This window comes from Helianthus annuus, chromosome 12 (genome assembly GCF_002127325.2).
Source record: "Helianthus annuus cultivar XRQ/B chromosome 12, HanXRQr2.0-SUNRISE, whole genome shotgun sequence".
NCBI lineage: Eukaryota > Viridiplantae > Streptophyta > Magnoliopsida > Asterales > Asteraceae > Helianthus > Helianthus annuus.
In genome coordinates, this window is record NC_035444.2 from 5,221,423 (window position 1) to 5,237,204 (window position 15,782).

Below are 15,782 nucleotides of genomic sequence, written 5' to 3' on the forward strand. Positions count from 1 at the left end.
GGGGGTTTGATCCTGAGCCGCACCCCGGTTTTCATACGACTGTTACTACAGCGAGGCATCTCGTGTGAAGGCAGTACGGTTTTCGGGGGAAACGCCGTAACCAAGTCTGGCCAACCCAGCACGGGCCCGGTTAAGACAACGTAAGTCTGGGCAGACTTAGCTAGGGCCGCCAATTAGGCGGTGTGACATTGGGTCACTAAAAAAACGTCACCGTTCAAAAAAAGAACACATGCTAGATGAAAAATAAATAAAAAAAAATCTCCATTTCTCATGTTTTGAACGTTAAGATCGTTTTGTATTTGATCCTTACAATATACACACACTAAGGATGAACAATTCGGTACTAGTAGCGAAAAATATCGTATCGGTCGACTTTCAGTACAATGAGCGAGTACAAGGCAGGTGCCTAACACGAATATAAATTATATCGAGTCAACCAATTAAAATAAAACACAACCATAGTTTTGCTAAAAAAAAAAACTAAAACGATAGGAAGACCGTAATTTCGAAGTGGGGGCAAAATCATAATTTTTAACTGGGGTAAAATCGTAATTTGTCAAAAGCTATAAGAGTGTCAAGAATGTAAATTAGAATTAGGGGCAAAATCATAATTTTGAAAAGGGGGAAATCGTAATTTTAAACTGTGGGTAAAATCGTAACTTGTCCGGGCCAATGTGGGAGTGACGGGCAGCTGCTTGGCATTGTTCCCCTTATGGTCTTTGTAGTATACTAGTTTATGCCACGCCCGCGTTGCGGGGCGCTCGGCCAAATATTCTCTACCAATTAAAATAAAACACTATCAAAGTTTTGCTAGAAAAAAAAACGAAACCGATGAAAAGACTTTAATTTTGAACTCTAGATAAATCGTAAGTTTAACTAGGGTATAGTCTAATGTTTTAAAAACCGGTTCAAACCGGCCAGTTGTACCGATTGAACCATCCAGTCAAACCATCTGGTACACCCGGTTGAGCCGCCCGATACACTCGGTTAAACCGTTTTTGAGCTAAATCCGGTACGGTATAAAAACCGGATTTTAAAACATTGGTATAATCATAATTTGTCAAAAGCTACAACGGTGGCAACATTGTAATTTTGAACTAGGGGCAAAATCGTAAATTTGACTGTGGTAAAATCGTAATTTGTCGAAATCTTCAACGATGGTAAGACTGGAATTTTGAACTGGGGGGGGCAAATCGTAATTCTAAGCTTGGGTAAAATCGTAATTTGTTCGGGCCAATGAGTAAGTGTCAGGCAGCTAGTTGTCTGACTATTCCCCTCCATGGATTTTGTATATTAACTGGGGTTCAAATCGTAAATTCTAAGTTGGGGTAAAATCATAATTTGTTCGGGTCAATGGAGAAGTGTCAGGCAGCTGCCTGGCACTATTCCCCTCCATGGATTTTGTATATTTATAAAATGAGTGCAAATAATATGAAAACGTTATAGAATCAATTACCAGAATGATCTAATATGTTTAACTAGGGATGAGTTCGGCGTCAACTGGTACTGAAAATCCCAAGAATGGGCACCGGTACCGAAAATACCTAGTACGGTACTGGTATTTGAGTGATAAAATCGATAAATACCGGTACCGTACCAAACCGCTACCAAAAACGTCAAAAGGTGGTACCAAATATATTCGGTATCAGTACCTAGCACCATTTGCTCATCCATATGCTTAATTTAGTACGTATTATTTGTATTACTTGTATGAGATAGCTATATTAAATGTATATATGTTTACATCAGTCCGTGTAAAATTGACTTTTTTTTAACTATTTTTTAGTAATTAATATTTTTACTTTTGATTTTTCTATTGTATATATTATTAATTATTTTTTAATATTTCTTTTGTTCATTTTTGCTTATGGATTTTTTTACGCGTCTTTTTTATTGTTTTTTGAATATTTGTTTTGTTAGCTTTCCTATGGATTTTGCTACCACTATTATTAATTAAATTTTTTTTTTTGTTTTCACAACGTATTTTGCTATGATGTTTCGATGGATATTAGTAAATGATTTTTTGAATACTTTCTTCTACTTATTTTGCAATGAATTTTTCTATGGATTTGCTACAGAATTTGCTACGTTACTTTTTAAGAATTTTTCTAGATTTTGCTACCAATTTCTCGACGGACTCTATTTACTTACCGATTTTGCTACCGTTTTTTAAAACCTCAGTTAGTTAGTTTTTAAATATTTATTTTTATGATTTAGCTAAGGACTTTGCTACCAATTTTACTAAGTTTTTTTTATTATATTTATTTTCACAATTTTGCTATCGATTTTGCTACAAATTTTATTTTACTTTTTTTTAGTTTATTTCGAAATACTTATTTTCATGGTTTAGCTACGGATTTTGATACCGGTTTTGCTACATTATATGTTTTATATTAATTTCGTCAATTTTGCTACGGATTTGCTATGAGTTTTGCTACGAAATTCATTTGCGACGAAAGTTCGTAGCTAATACGTAGCTAATTCGTAGCAAAATGTGTTCGTACCTAATCCGTAGCTAACTCGTAGCAAAATTTGCCACCATTTTTTTCCGTAGCAAAATTTCATAGCAAATGCCTCTTTTTGTAGTAGTGAATTTAACTGTTTTAAGTTTCTTGATGCCTAAATGATCTTAAAAACCCTAATAAAAACACAGTGCTTAACCTCCCTATACTTTTTCCTGCTTTTTAATGCAACTGTTTTAAGTTTCTTGATGCATTTTCAAGCTTTAGTGGTGAAACATTTGTTGGCGGTAATTCCCGACTCATCAAAAAGTCGGTAATGGGAAAAGGTGTCAAGGGAGACCAAGTCACAAGTTGGTAAACTTGAGGGATCAAATTTGATGAGTTTGTTAAATTCATTAAATTCCCTAGTTACATTAAAGTTCGTTATGATAATATCTTGGCTAGCAAGTTAGGTATCTGCGAAATATTCCAAAGATTTTTTAAGAAAATTATCCAAATGAGAAGCCTTTTGTATACTGACCAGGCCCGGTTTTAGGGCTGGACAGCCTGGGCAGACGCCAAGGCTCAAAGGATTTATAGGGCCCGACAAAATTTCAAAGCCTAGATTTTTAAGTGAGCACCGTTATATTAAATGTTTAATAAATTAGTTCAATAACAAAAAATGTAGCTAGTTCAATAACCAAGGTCACGAGTTCTAATCCCCTCCTGTGCATTTTTATTTAAACAATTTTCAACTATTATATGATTTATTGGTTAATGTTTAGGGTTATAGTCTTGAGCATTTTTATTTAAACAATTTTCAACTATTATATGATTCATTGGTTAATGTTTTGGGTTATAGTCTTGAGGTCATGAGTTCAAACCCCATGATTAATTTTTATTTTTAGTTAATGATTTTGTAACGATTCATTTTCTAAAACAATATTAATGTTTTATAAAGTGAGATTACACGACATGTTATGCCTAAAAACATCACTAATTTGAATCACATATTTATATATACATGGGTGTATAAACATATTTTATCAAACTACACCACTTTTGGTTTGTTTTGTTTATTTTGTAACAATTATCGTCGCATTGTGGTTTCTTGATATATAACTTATGAGTTTATATTACAATAAGTGGGCCCAATTTTTTTTGTTACGCCCAAGGTCCAAATTTTTTTATCGTTCTCGAAGACGGCCCTGATACTAACCCACTTAATTAATTAAGTTGTATTTCATGAAGTAGTTGAAATAAACAGAATGAGTTCTTTTGGCCGCGATGATGATAGATCATAGATGCTTAGCAGAATGAAACAAACAGATAACTCAAGAAGAGTGAAGACTACGGTATCATAGAAATAGAAGCATTTAAAGATCCTATTTTAATTTGATATGGGCTTTTCTAACACTAAGCCCAATATAAATAGCCCACTGAAAATTCCTAATATTCCGCTGATTATTATTATCTACACTTTTACTGCACAATGCTAAGCATGCAACAATTTTATAATTTTTTAACTCATTTTATTGATAATTAGCTAATTACTTTTATTTATTTATCATGTTTTTTTCTTATTTATATCTAATCACTATAATTTATTATCATATAATTTCTTGATTTCTAAAAATATATTAATATATATATAGGGAGAGGCTCATGCGAGAACCACCCTTATTGTGAGAACCGTGAGACCCAATGTGAACACAACCTAAAATAGCTAAAAAAAACCTAAAAAAAACTAACCCCCACCCCCCCCCCCCCAAAAAAAAAAAAAAACCTAAACCCCCCCCACCCCCCTCCCAAAAAAAAAAAAAAAAAACAACCTAAACCCTCCCCCCCCCCCCAAGCTAAATGTGGCTCCAAAAAAAAAAAAAAACAACCTATGTTTGGATGTTTGGAGCCACATTTAGCTTGGGGGGGGTTTAGGTTTTTTTTTTTTTTTTTGGGAGGGGGGTGGGGGGGTTTAGGTTTTTTTTTTTGGGGGGGGGGGGGTGGGGGTTGGGTTTTTTTAGGTTTTTTTTTAGCTATTTTAGGTTGTGTTCACATTGGGTCTCACGGTTCTCACAATAAGGGTGGTTCTCGCATGAGCCCCTCCCTATATATATATTAATATATTTTTAGAAATCAAGAAATTATATGATAATAAATTATAGTGATTAGATATAAATAAGAAAAAAACATGATAAATAAATAAAAGTAATTAGCTAATTATCAATAAAATGAGTTAAAAAATTATAAAATTGTTGCATGCTTAGCATTGTGCAGTAAAAGTGTAGATAATAATAATCAGCGGAATATTAGGAATTTTCAGTGGGCTATTTATATTGGGCTTAGTGTTAGAAAAGCCCATATCAAATTAAAATAGGATCTTTAAATGCTTCTATTTCTATGATACCGTAGTCTTCACTCTTCTTGAGTTATCTGTTTGTTTCATTCTGCTAAGCATCTATGATCTATCATCATCGCGGCCAAAAGAACTCATTCTGTTTATTTCAACTACTTCATGAAATACAACTTAATTAATTAAGTGGGTTAGTATCAGGGCCGTCTTCGAGAACGATAAAAAAATTTGGACCTTGGGCGTAACAAAAAAAATTGGGCCCACTTATTGTAATATAAACTCATAAGTTATATATCAAGAAACCACAATGCGACGATAATTGTTACAAAATAAACAAAACAAACCAAAAGTGGTGTAGTTTGATAAAATATGTTTATACACCCATGTATATATAAATATGTGATTCAAATTAGTGATGTTTTTAGGCATAACATGTCGTGTAATCTCACTTTATAAAACATTAATATTGTTTTAGAAAATGAATCGTTACAAAATCATTAACTAAAAATAAAAATTAATCATGGGGTTTGAACTCATGACCTCAAGACTATAACCCAAAACATTAACCAATGAATCATATAATAGTTGAAAATTGTTTAAATAAAAATGCTCAAGACTATAACCCTAAACATTAACCAATAAATCATATAATAGTTGAAAATTGTTTAAATAAAAATGCACAGGAGGGGATTAGAACTCGTGACCTTGGTTATTGAACTAGCTACATTTTTGGTTATTGAACTAATTTATTAAACATTTAATATAACGGTGCTCACTTAAAAATCTAGGCTTTGAAATTTTGTCGGGCCCTATAAATCCTTTGAGCCTTGGCGTCTGCCCAGGCTGTCCAGCCCTAAAACCGGGCCTGGTCAGTATACAAAAGGCTTCTCATTTGGATAATTTTCTTAAAAAATCTTTGGAATATTTCGCAGATACCTAACTTGCTAGCCAAGATATTATCATAACGAACTTTAATGTAACTAGGGAATTTAATGAATTTAACAAACTCATCAAATTTGATCCCTCAAGTTTACCAACTTGTGACTTGGTCTCCCTTGACACCTTTTCCCATTACCGACTTTTTGATGAGTCGGGAATTACCGCCAACAAATGTTTCACCACTAAAGCTTGAAAATGCATCAAGAAACTTAAAACAGTTGCATTAAAAAGCAGGAAAAAGTATAGGGAGGTTAAGCACTGTGTTTTTATTAGGGTTTTTAAGATCATTTAGGCATCAAGAAACTTAAAACAGTTAAATTCACTACTACAAAAAGAGGCATTTGCTATGAAATTTTGCTACGGAAAAAAATGGTGGCAAATTTTGCTACGAGTTAGCTACGGATTAGGTACGAACACATTTTGCTACGAATTAGCTACGTATTAGCTACGAACTTTCGTCGCAAATGAATTTCGTAGCAAAACTCATAGCAAATCCGTAGCAAAATTGACGAAATTAATATAAAACATATAATGTAGCAAAACCGGTATCAAAATCCGTAGCTAAACCATGAAAATAAGTATTTCGAAATAAACTAAAAAAAAGTAAAATAAAATTTGTAGCAAAATCGATAGCAAAATTGTGAAAATAAATATAATAAAAAAAACTTAGTAAAATTGGTAGCAAAGTCCTTAGCTAAATCATAAAAATAAATATTTACAGCCACATTAAGCCACATGCAGTTTGTTCTATGTTTGGATGTTTGATTTATATATGGATGTAAAAAAGCATATTTACAGCCACAATATTGCCAATTTTGATCTATTGGTATTTTGGTTAGATGGTTAGCCTTTGTATTGACAATTTACAAAAGACACAAAAGCAATTGCATTACACATATTAGTAGAATTACATTTAAACCCCTATAATTACAAAAGCACATGTTTCATTACATATGAAATTTGAAAATTAAAACAAATGTAACAATGAAGAAGAAAATCCAGCTAATGAGAAGCATTTTCTCAGGTTATTCGCTTGATCTGCACTTGTTTCGAGCTGTAAGGCTAAATTCTAATTCTGAATTTCAACCTCGTTCCTAGCCCTCAACAAACCGAAGATAATGCCCATTGATCGTTGGCAAAGCTCAATTTCACACCAAACAATAAACCCACAATTTACAGGACGCTTGTAAAACCTTCTACTTGGATTTCTTAAAGTCTAAGATGTGCGTATGATAACTAGTCTTCCATATATGTAGTATACCATCTTCGATCGTGGATTCGTGGGATTGAGGTTTAGGATTTCTTATTTGAAGGAACCTAGCGTTTGGAGAAGGTTTGAGGTGTAAGAGATGATCGTGGGGTTTTATATTAGATTTGAGAAGAAGATGAGGGTAAAATTACTTAATTGCCCCTCACGTGAGGGGCACATGACCTTACTTCACTGAGATGACGACATAAAATGAGTTTGTGTGGAAAGTGGTTATTTACTACATTTGTTTTACGTTGGCTAGTTGAGGCAACAATTGCAATAATGACACACAACAACAGAGTACTTTTGAACCGAAAGTCAATCACTTTTTTGTAGTCGTTACCAACAGCTATCAGTTGTCGGCTCGTTGGACGTTGGTACTTGGCAAGGTGAGAGCTTTAAGCCCGATATCCTGGTGTCGCACTCCCCACACAAGCAGCACCCGACCCGACGAAGGGTCGACTTTCCGGCAAGAGTTAACATGATACCACTAACTAGGGATGAGCGTGGTACCAATACCAAAATTCGTCAAAACTGAGTACCGGTATCGAAATATTCGGTACGGTACCGGTATTTTAAGGTAAAATTCGGTATTTTACCGGTATCAATATCGAAAATTATAAAAAGTGGGTACCGGTACAAAAAATTCGGTACGAAAAATTCCGTACCAATACCTAAGGGTGAAGGGGGTGCTCACCTAATAGGTGAGTCCCCTCTCTTACGCCAAACCAATCCCCGTGTGCCACGTCAACTCCCCTCTTAAATTCCCCTAACACCCCAATTTGATGGCGCCACTCCCCTCTTAACTACCCTTGTTTTTTTATTCAAAAAAAAAAAAACAAAATTGTTTGATTGGTTGGAAAAATGGGCCCCACCATCTGTCTTCCTCCCCGCTCGCGGTGAACAACCACCCAATTTGTTCCCCGATTTCCCTCCCCGAACCAATGGCAGCCCCCCCCCCCTAATCGGTGAAGTCCCTCCCCGATTTGCTTTACCGACTGCACCCCGTACAGCCTAACACCAAATACTCATCCCTACCACTGACCATAGGGACCATTTAATGAAATTAATTATGGGGGAGACTATTTGCACACTTGATGTGTAGATAATCAGCCCAAAAAGGGCTTTTTGTCCTATATGCACACCCTGCAGTGTCGAGCTGTGGTCAAAGCGCGACATTTTGGTCCGGTCAACCAGACAAAGACTGACGTGTGTCTGACGGGTCTTTTGAGCGGACCAAAACGCCGAGCTTTGGCCGCGTTTTGGTCCTGTCAACCAGACACCCGGTTAGTCTTTTGTCTGGTTGACAGGACCAAAACGCGGCCAAAGCTCGACGTTTTGATCCGGTCAACAGACCTGTCAGTCTTTTGTCTAGTTGACCGAACCAAAATGTCACGCTTTGACCACAACTCAATACTATAGGATGTGCATATAGGACAAAAAAACCCTTTTTAGTATGTATATAGGCATTTAGGTGTGCCAATATTTAATTATTCTTCAAGGGGCATACACATCATACTTTAATATTCACACATCTTACCATTCTTCACCTAGACAGATTTCAGCTTGAAGACTCAAAACTTCTTCAAACACAAGAGTCAAGAGAGAGAGAGAGAGAGAGAGAGAGAGAGAGAGAGAGAGAGAGAATCACCAGGTAGAATGCATTTCTAGAGAGAGAAACCTATACATACATGACCCATTATACTACACTTCATAATTTCTAACACACACACACGCATCTATCTTCATCAATTACAGACCTTTTTCTTGTGAATTTTTAGGGTTTTTTTGTTCTGAAAAATGTCGAGCTCTGGTCCGAACGATGAGGTTGTTTCAATGGAGCTTCCTGCACCTTCTGGCTGGAAGAAAACGGTTCTCTCTCTTTCTCTCTCTCTCTCTCTCTCTCTACATTTCATCTTAAACTGAATCATAATAATACATGTTATGCTAGCTTTTGTGGTTACATTGTTTGTTAGTTTCTTGATTTGAGGTTATAAGTGTGGTTTAATTGGTTCAAATTTAGTGTTTTGTGTTGAAATTTTGTTTCTTTTTTGTGGGTTTTTTCAAAAAATTAGGGTTTTTTTTGTGGGGTTTTCAGAAATTAGGGTTTTTTTTTGTGGGTTTTTGTCAATTTGATGAAATTTGGGTTTTTTGGATTAGGGGTTTTAAATTAGGGTTTGATTGATGCGATTGTTATAATTCTGAGCATACATTGTTGTTTAATTTTGGGATTAGGGTTCTTGATAGGGTAATTTTTGTGGGTTTTGATTAATTGGGGAAAACATGGGTTGCTTAGGGTTTTTTAATTTTTTATGTGGATTGGGTACTTTCTGCGACATTTTCGGTTTTGTTAACCTTTGATTTGTTAAAAAAGATATGAACTTTGGTTTGTATGGGCATATTTAGGGTTAAAGATTGGTAAAGTTTAGGTCTTGGTTATGTAAATTTAAGTTTTTTTTTTTTTTTTTTTTTTTTTAATTTAATGGATCTGTCAAGGGTTTTGCTTTTAGTGAAATTTCGATTTTACGGTTAGGGGCAATTTCATATATCCCCCTCTAAACTAGCAAAATTCCGTATTTCCAATAAACATTAGCTTTCAATGCATAATGTGTTAACGTGTTTAAATCCAATCAGTGATACGGGTTAGTTTTACGGGTCATGGGTCGGACGTCATAGTATGTAGTGGGTACCATTTGAGTTTCGGTTCTGAATCAATTCGTTTCTTGAAACCAACCCACTTCTTGTCAAGGTCTCTTTTTTATGTTCTATCAAGAACAAACGGAAACACTTGTATAATGTACGGGTAGTGTGTGATGATTTTGTGAAATACCTAAATTACCCTTATCATGGATTTATGTATAGTTCGTGCTAAAGAAAGGAGGGACACCAAAGAAGAACGAGACGGTGTTCACGGCACCAACAGGGGAAGAGATTACGAACAAGAAGCAGTTAGAGCAGTACCTGAAATCGCACCCTGGTGGGCCCAAGATCTCGGAGTTTGACTGGGGAAGCGGTGAGACTCCACGAAGGTCAACACGGATCAGCGAGAAGGCAAAGTCAACCCCACCACCAGCTGAACCCGAGCCGGTCAAGAAACGTAGAAAGTCGACGTCTGCAAAGAAAGACAAGAAAGAGAAAGAAGATGTTGAAATGCAGGAGGGTGAGAAAGATGACGAGAAGGCGAAAGAAGAGGCTGGTGAAAAGTGTGAAATACCAGAAATACCCCTGGCGGAGGAAGTAGCCGAACCAGTCAATGAGGTAACAAACGAGTCAAAGAAAGAGGTGAATGAAGAAACATGTGAAATACCGAAAGTGCCCCTACCCGAGGAAGTATCGAACCCTGTAACCGAACAAGTCGACAAACAAGGGTTAAAAGGCGAGGAGGCTGCAAAAGACGTTAACGAGGTAAAAAACGAGCCGAAGAAAGAGGAGAATGAAGAAACGTGTGAAATACCGAAAGTGCCCCTATCCGAGGAAGTATCGAACCCTGTAACTGAACAAGTCGAAAAACAAGAGTTAAAAGGCGAGGAGGCTGCAAAAGACGTTAACGTTAATGAAGAAGTGCTTGAAAACCCGATAACGCCCCCACCGAAGGAAGTAATTACCGAACCCGCCCTTGAAGAAGCTGTACCTGTAACAGAAGCAGCAGGAGAGACTGCAGCGGAGAATGGATGTTCAGTGGCGGAAGCCGCCAGCGAGGTGAAGCCTACATGGGAGGAGATAAAGATTGAGTAAGTGGTGGTGCCGCCAATGATGATCGTTTTTACGAAAGGGGCATTTCTGTAATTTGTTATTTGTAACCTGTCATAGAACTAGGAATGTTGAGAACTTAACTTTAGTGACATTAAAGGGACATATTTGACGTTTGTTGTCATAATCCGTCGTGAAACCGAGCCTCTTGAATGCCTTGTGAATTCTGGGTTACAGAGGTCGTGTTCATGCATGTATCATTATCGTGTAATAGGTAACTCTTTAATGAGAGCTTTAACTCTTGCCCGTTGTTGGTTTCTTCGGTAATTCTTGTGTCAGGAATTGTCGCCCCTATTGCTTGCCTAACAAATATTTGTTTTTTCGGTGTTGTTTTTGGGTTGTCTTAGGAATTGTCGCCCCTAATTGCTTGTCATATAAAATTAAAATCGTTAAAACTGGAAGACCCTAAATTAACAGTTGCTAAAGGCCCTTAAAAGCCATTTTCACTGTTTTCTCTTACTTTTTTTTGTTTGAATTTTATTGAGGTGGATTTGCTTAAAATTAATTACTAAAGTTGTAGTTATATATCAAGAATGGACAATTTCTTCGACGGAACCGCTGCTGTTTTATCTTGGAACTTATCTCCAAACATGTAATGGAGCTATTTTACGGCAATGGCGATGGTTAACTTACACACCCACTAAATTTACACTTCTAAATCTACGCTTATATCGACCGTGAGATTAGAAGCGCCTCAGAAACACATTATCCGTTTTTTTTCCGACTTTTTGCCAAAAGCTTTCATAAACGGAGAGCATTGATTATACTATACCTATGTTGTCAAAGACGCAAGGCGCAGGCGAGGCGCATCGGCCTCGCCCGGAGCCTAGGCGCAAGGCGGAAAAAAAAGCGTGGGCTTTTTTAAGAAAAGCGCACATAGAGAAAAAAAATATATAAAAAATATGTAACACTTTGAAAATAAATAAGATTCCACATATGAGTGTCTGAGCTTGAATTTGGTTGAACTTGTGCGTGCCCGCGCGAGCTCTGGAAACCCGGGCCCGCGTGAGCCAGTCATTTGTCCTGTTTTACCTTTTTTCCTGCGCCTCAACCACCTCGGTTTCGTGCCTCAACCACGTTTTTTTGCGCCTAGGCGCGCGCTTTTTGCGCCTCAGAACCGTTTTTTCAAAAAAGCCCATTTTTGCGCCTAGGCTACCGCCAGGCGCTGTAGATGCGCCTCGTTGCGCCTACGCGCGTGCTTTTTGCGCTTTTGACAGCATAGGATTATACAAAACCCATATTATTGCAACCTTTTAAGAATATGATCTAGGAGGTTGTATGCATTTACATACAATTTTTGTTTGACTTCTAGTAAACGCATTAGAGAGAAAATGTTACATCACTGGCAAATCCCGTCTAAAAAGAGATATTTCCTGACCTCAGTACGTTTTAGGCACATTGGCTGGAAGAGAGGAGAACGTGTATTTGGGTGAGAGTAATTCAAGATGGGTGACCTCATCGAAAGTTCCCACTCGGAATATTTCATTGTGGTCATTCCTTGTGTGTTCCATTTGTGTACTCTTTTTTATTTATCTTGCATCTGTTAACGTATTTACACGTTGGTAATAGATTGGCAATTAAAAAAGTTTACAATAGCGTGGCTACATCAAACTATAGCTAGAAGTTGTTGCAAGATAATTGATAATTTATTCGATACTCATAGAAAGCTTACAATAGTCAAGTGGTTGACACCAAACGATAAAAGATCGAAACCAAACCAGTCAAAAGAATTGACTGGACCATATAACAAACTTACAATAGTATATGACAAAGAGCTAGATCAACTGAGAAATAAAGATGCACACTTATAATGAAATGCAAACTCACATTCCAAGCACTTAAAGATCATATCATATCCCAATCGTTCACGACACTTAACGCACTCTCCATCGCTGTTAAACCCTTGTGCAAAAGTCAAGCAGTGTGAGTGACCTTTGATCTCAAGCATTCCTCCAAATTTGATATTGAGAAGCTTATTGACACCATGTCTAAAAGGATAATATGCACCTTGCTCACATTGAAGTATATTGGGTACACAAGCAACATCCATAGACTGGGCACATGTAGTGCAATGGTAGAACCATTTCCAAGGCTGAAACTTATACTCACATATCTCACAAAAGTATTCGCTGATATGGTTCTCTGCTGGATAGTATCTTAAGCTCAAAGGATGTTTATCACACTTGTGCTTAATCACTCTAGGCATTAAGAAAGCACACTCCGCATGAATGTAGAAATTACAAGAGGGACAATGAAATCCCCACCTTAGCCACGTATTTTCATAACATGCTTTGCAAGACACACGCATTTCATTATAAGGTGAAGGCATTACTCTCAATAGGAGATGATCTGGATGAGCCTCATGTGTTATTTCTTCAGGTATGAATGCACAATTAATATCAACATAAAAGTCACACATTGTGCATCCATACGCGAAACCATTAGATCGTAACCTGCAAACAGTACATTTGAACACGCCAAAGAACCTATCAGAGATTTTCGGCAGTAGAAAAAGCGTATGCTCGGGATGGCCCACGTAGTGTTGTACTTCCAAGGGTAGTTTGGCACACCACTCATGAAGAACAAAACAACATTTTCCATCAACATATTCGGAACACATGTAAAATGGTACCGTTATGATTGGTTTCACACATCCGTCGCATAATAGCCGAACTCTTTTCATGGGGTCGTGAAGAGTTATACCAACTGGTGTTTGCTTGTCGAAAAGGATGAGTGGATGTTGATGGCTAAAATGGTTGAGCGTGTCACCATCATTTTGTTTACCAATCAACTCCTTTTGATTAGACATATGACGCTTTAAAAGATTGTCACCTTCATCGTTAAATGGGCAGTGGAGCAGATTCGGATGTTCATCCTCATTAAAATTTTTAGAAGTTTCGCCAAGGCCTGATAAAAATAAGATACTTGAAATTAAACTAAGATATAATGTTCACACAAAAAAAAAACAAAAAAACAAAAAAAGAGAGATTGCTCACTTTCATGTTGGAAGATGGACATAAATGGTTCTCTCTTTGAAGTTGCACAGTCAACATGCACATAATATCGGCATTTATCACATTTGTAAGCCCATAAATGACCTTTGAAATGCTGACTACAGGCTCTACAATGGGGGAAGAATGCAGATTCTTGATCCAAAAAGGAAAAGGAATAGGCAAGGGTAAGTGGATGAGAATGAGTGAAAGTCCCATCGGTATGATTTTGTATTAGTAACTTGGCAGGCAACAAAGCACAGTCCTGGTTGATCCGAAACCCTGGACATGTGGTACACTGAAAGAAGACCCCTTCATGTTTATTACCACAAGCTAGACAACTAGATACGATGGACCCAGGCATTCGTTCCAGTAGGTGAGGGTGACTAGGATGGTTTATCTTCTGTTTCGGCATAGTAGCACAAGTAATGTCCATGAAAATATCGCAGACAGAACAATAATAACACTTATCCTCACGCTTAGTATTGCAGACATGACACGTAAATAAATAAACATCATCATGACTGAACAAAACATTGTGGTTAGGGTGTGATGGGTGATTTACTAGGGTCTCGGGTAGTTCTGCACAAAATTTGTGCAATGAGTAGTCACAGGACTTGCATTGGTAGTAACACAAATGAAATGACCAGATTCGTTCCTTACAAAGGTTGCATTGGCCACCATGATGGTCTTCCTCCACAAAATCATCTTCTTCTTTCTCTTTGTCTTCATCTTCGTCTTCAGAATTTTCATTTTTTTGATTAGGCTGTTGTAGATACACAATGCTGAGCGGATGACGGCGATCAAAGTGATCAATTTCGTCCCTTGTAACTACATCGATTTATATTACCGACAGATTGGTCAAAAACATTATGTTTAAACATTAAAAAGAGAAATACAAAATAGGAGTGTCAACAGGAAAGCCAGAGAGAAATAGTTTTGTGCATTCATTTTTCTTTTCATTTTAGCAAATGATTCTCAACAAGATATCATCATAACATGCTATAATTCATCTTTTAAGCATTTTATCAAACACTTGGTGGGCATCCATTTGAATCCCCCAAGCAAGTTATCAAAACTCCTAAGATGCTTGCCATGAATTTATTTAGTATCACAATTCATTCAATCATAACAACAATTCAATCAACATAGATTCTCATTACGCAAATTACATCAAGCTATTAGTCATGAATCATAGAATCTCTAGACCATGTCAAAACCCACTTAATCATACACAATGGCTCTCATAGAAATCACATTATCATCAAAATCTTTCCTAATTTCATATTCAAAAATGCTTACTAACATGATTCCTATCTTCAATTTATTTGACCACCAATTTCCTTCCTAATTGCTGAATTTTTGTGTTTATAAGGTGAAGGTCTTTCCCCCTCTTTCTCATTCTCAATCTACGCGCACACACACATTCTGTACACCAATTTTTTTTCTTTTAACTACTCACTTTCACACATATACGATTTCAGTCCCTATAATTTTTATGTCTTGTTTTATTTTACTGGGTTAGGATATAATAGGAAGTTTGTTTTTTTACTGGGTTATATATCAAGAATGAACAATTTCTTCGACGGAACCGCTGGTGTTTTTTCTTGGAACTTATCTCCAAACATGTAATCGAGCTATTTTACGGCATTGGCGATGGTTAACTTACATACCCACTAAATTTACACTTCTAAATCTACGCTTCTCGCCTCAGAAACACATTTACTAAACACGATAGACCACAAGCCGTTTGATACTGGTTCATCTAGTGGGTAGTGATTAGTGACCCACATAAATTGGATATTTTTGAAATGTGTTTCTGTTCAGCAGATTTTTAGGCTTACAAGACTTCATTCAAGCATTATTTGTGGGCCCAGTGAAAAGCCTAATTTTGGATCTAATACTAAAAGTGAATTCATGATCGAATGCTATATCAATTTTACTCATCAACCGATATGTTTACTTTTTGGATTGGTAGCCGAGCCCGTTTACTGTTCATCGAATACGTATCATTCAACCGGCATGGATTCCTGAGTCCGTAGCTACGGCTCATTGACGTTTGA

General features: G+C 36.7%; 2 protein-coding genes across 2 annotated transcripts; one reads left to right on the top strand and one right to left on the bottom strand.

Annotated features, from left to right (window-relative positions):
• The first annotated feature begins 8,536 nt into the window (after positions 1 to 8,536).
• LOC110893885 (methyl-CpG-binding domain-containing protein 11) lies at positions 8,537 to 10,996 on the top strand. The gene is made up of 3 exons (XM_022141034.2): positions 8,537 to 8,633; positions 8,761 to 8,851; positions 9,842 to 10,996. Exons 2-3 carry the CDS (start codon positions 8,780 to 8,782, stop codon positions 10,712 to 10,714), a joined length of 945 nt encoding a protein of 314 aa, XP_021996726.1. The 5' UTR covers positions 8,537 to 8,633; positions 8,761 to 8,779; the 3' UTR covers positions 10,715 to 10,996.
• A 1,513-nt stretch (positions 10,997 to 12,509) lies between these two features.
• Positions 12,510 to 13,747, bottom strand: LOC110893884. Its single transcript, XM_022141033.2, has 2 exons — positions 13,726 to 13,747; positions 12,510 to 13,636 (listed from the first exon to the last, which is right to left on the bottom strand). The coding sequence occupies exons 1-2, from the start codon at positions 13,745 to 13,747 to the stop codon at positions 12,510 to 12,512; spliced, it is 1,149 nt and encodes a 382-aa protein (XP_021996725.2).
• Positions 13,748 to 15,782: the final 2,035 nt, after the last annotated feature.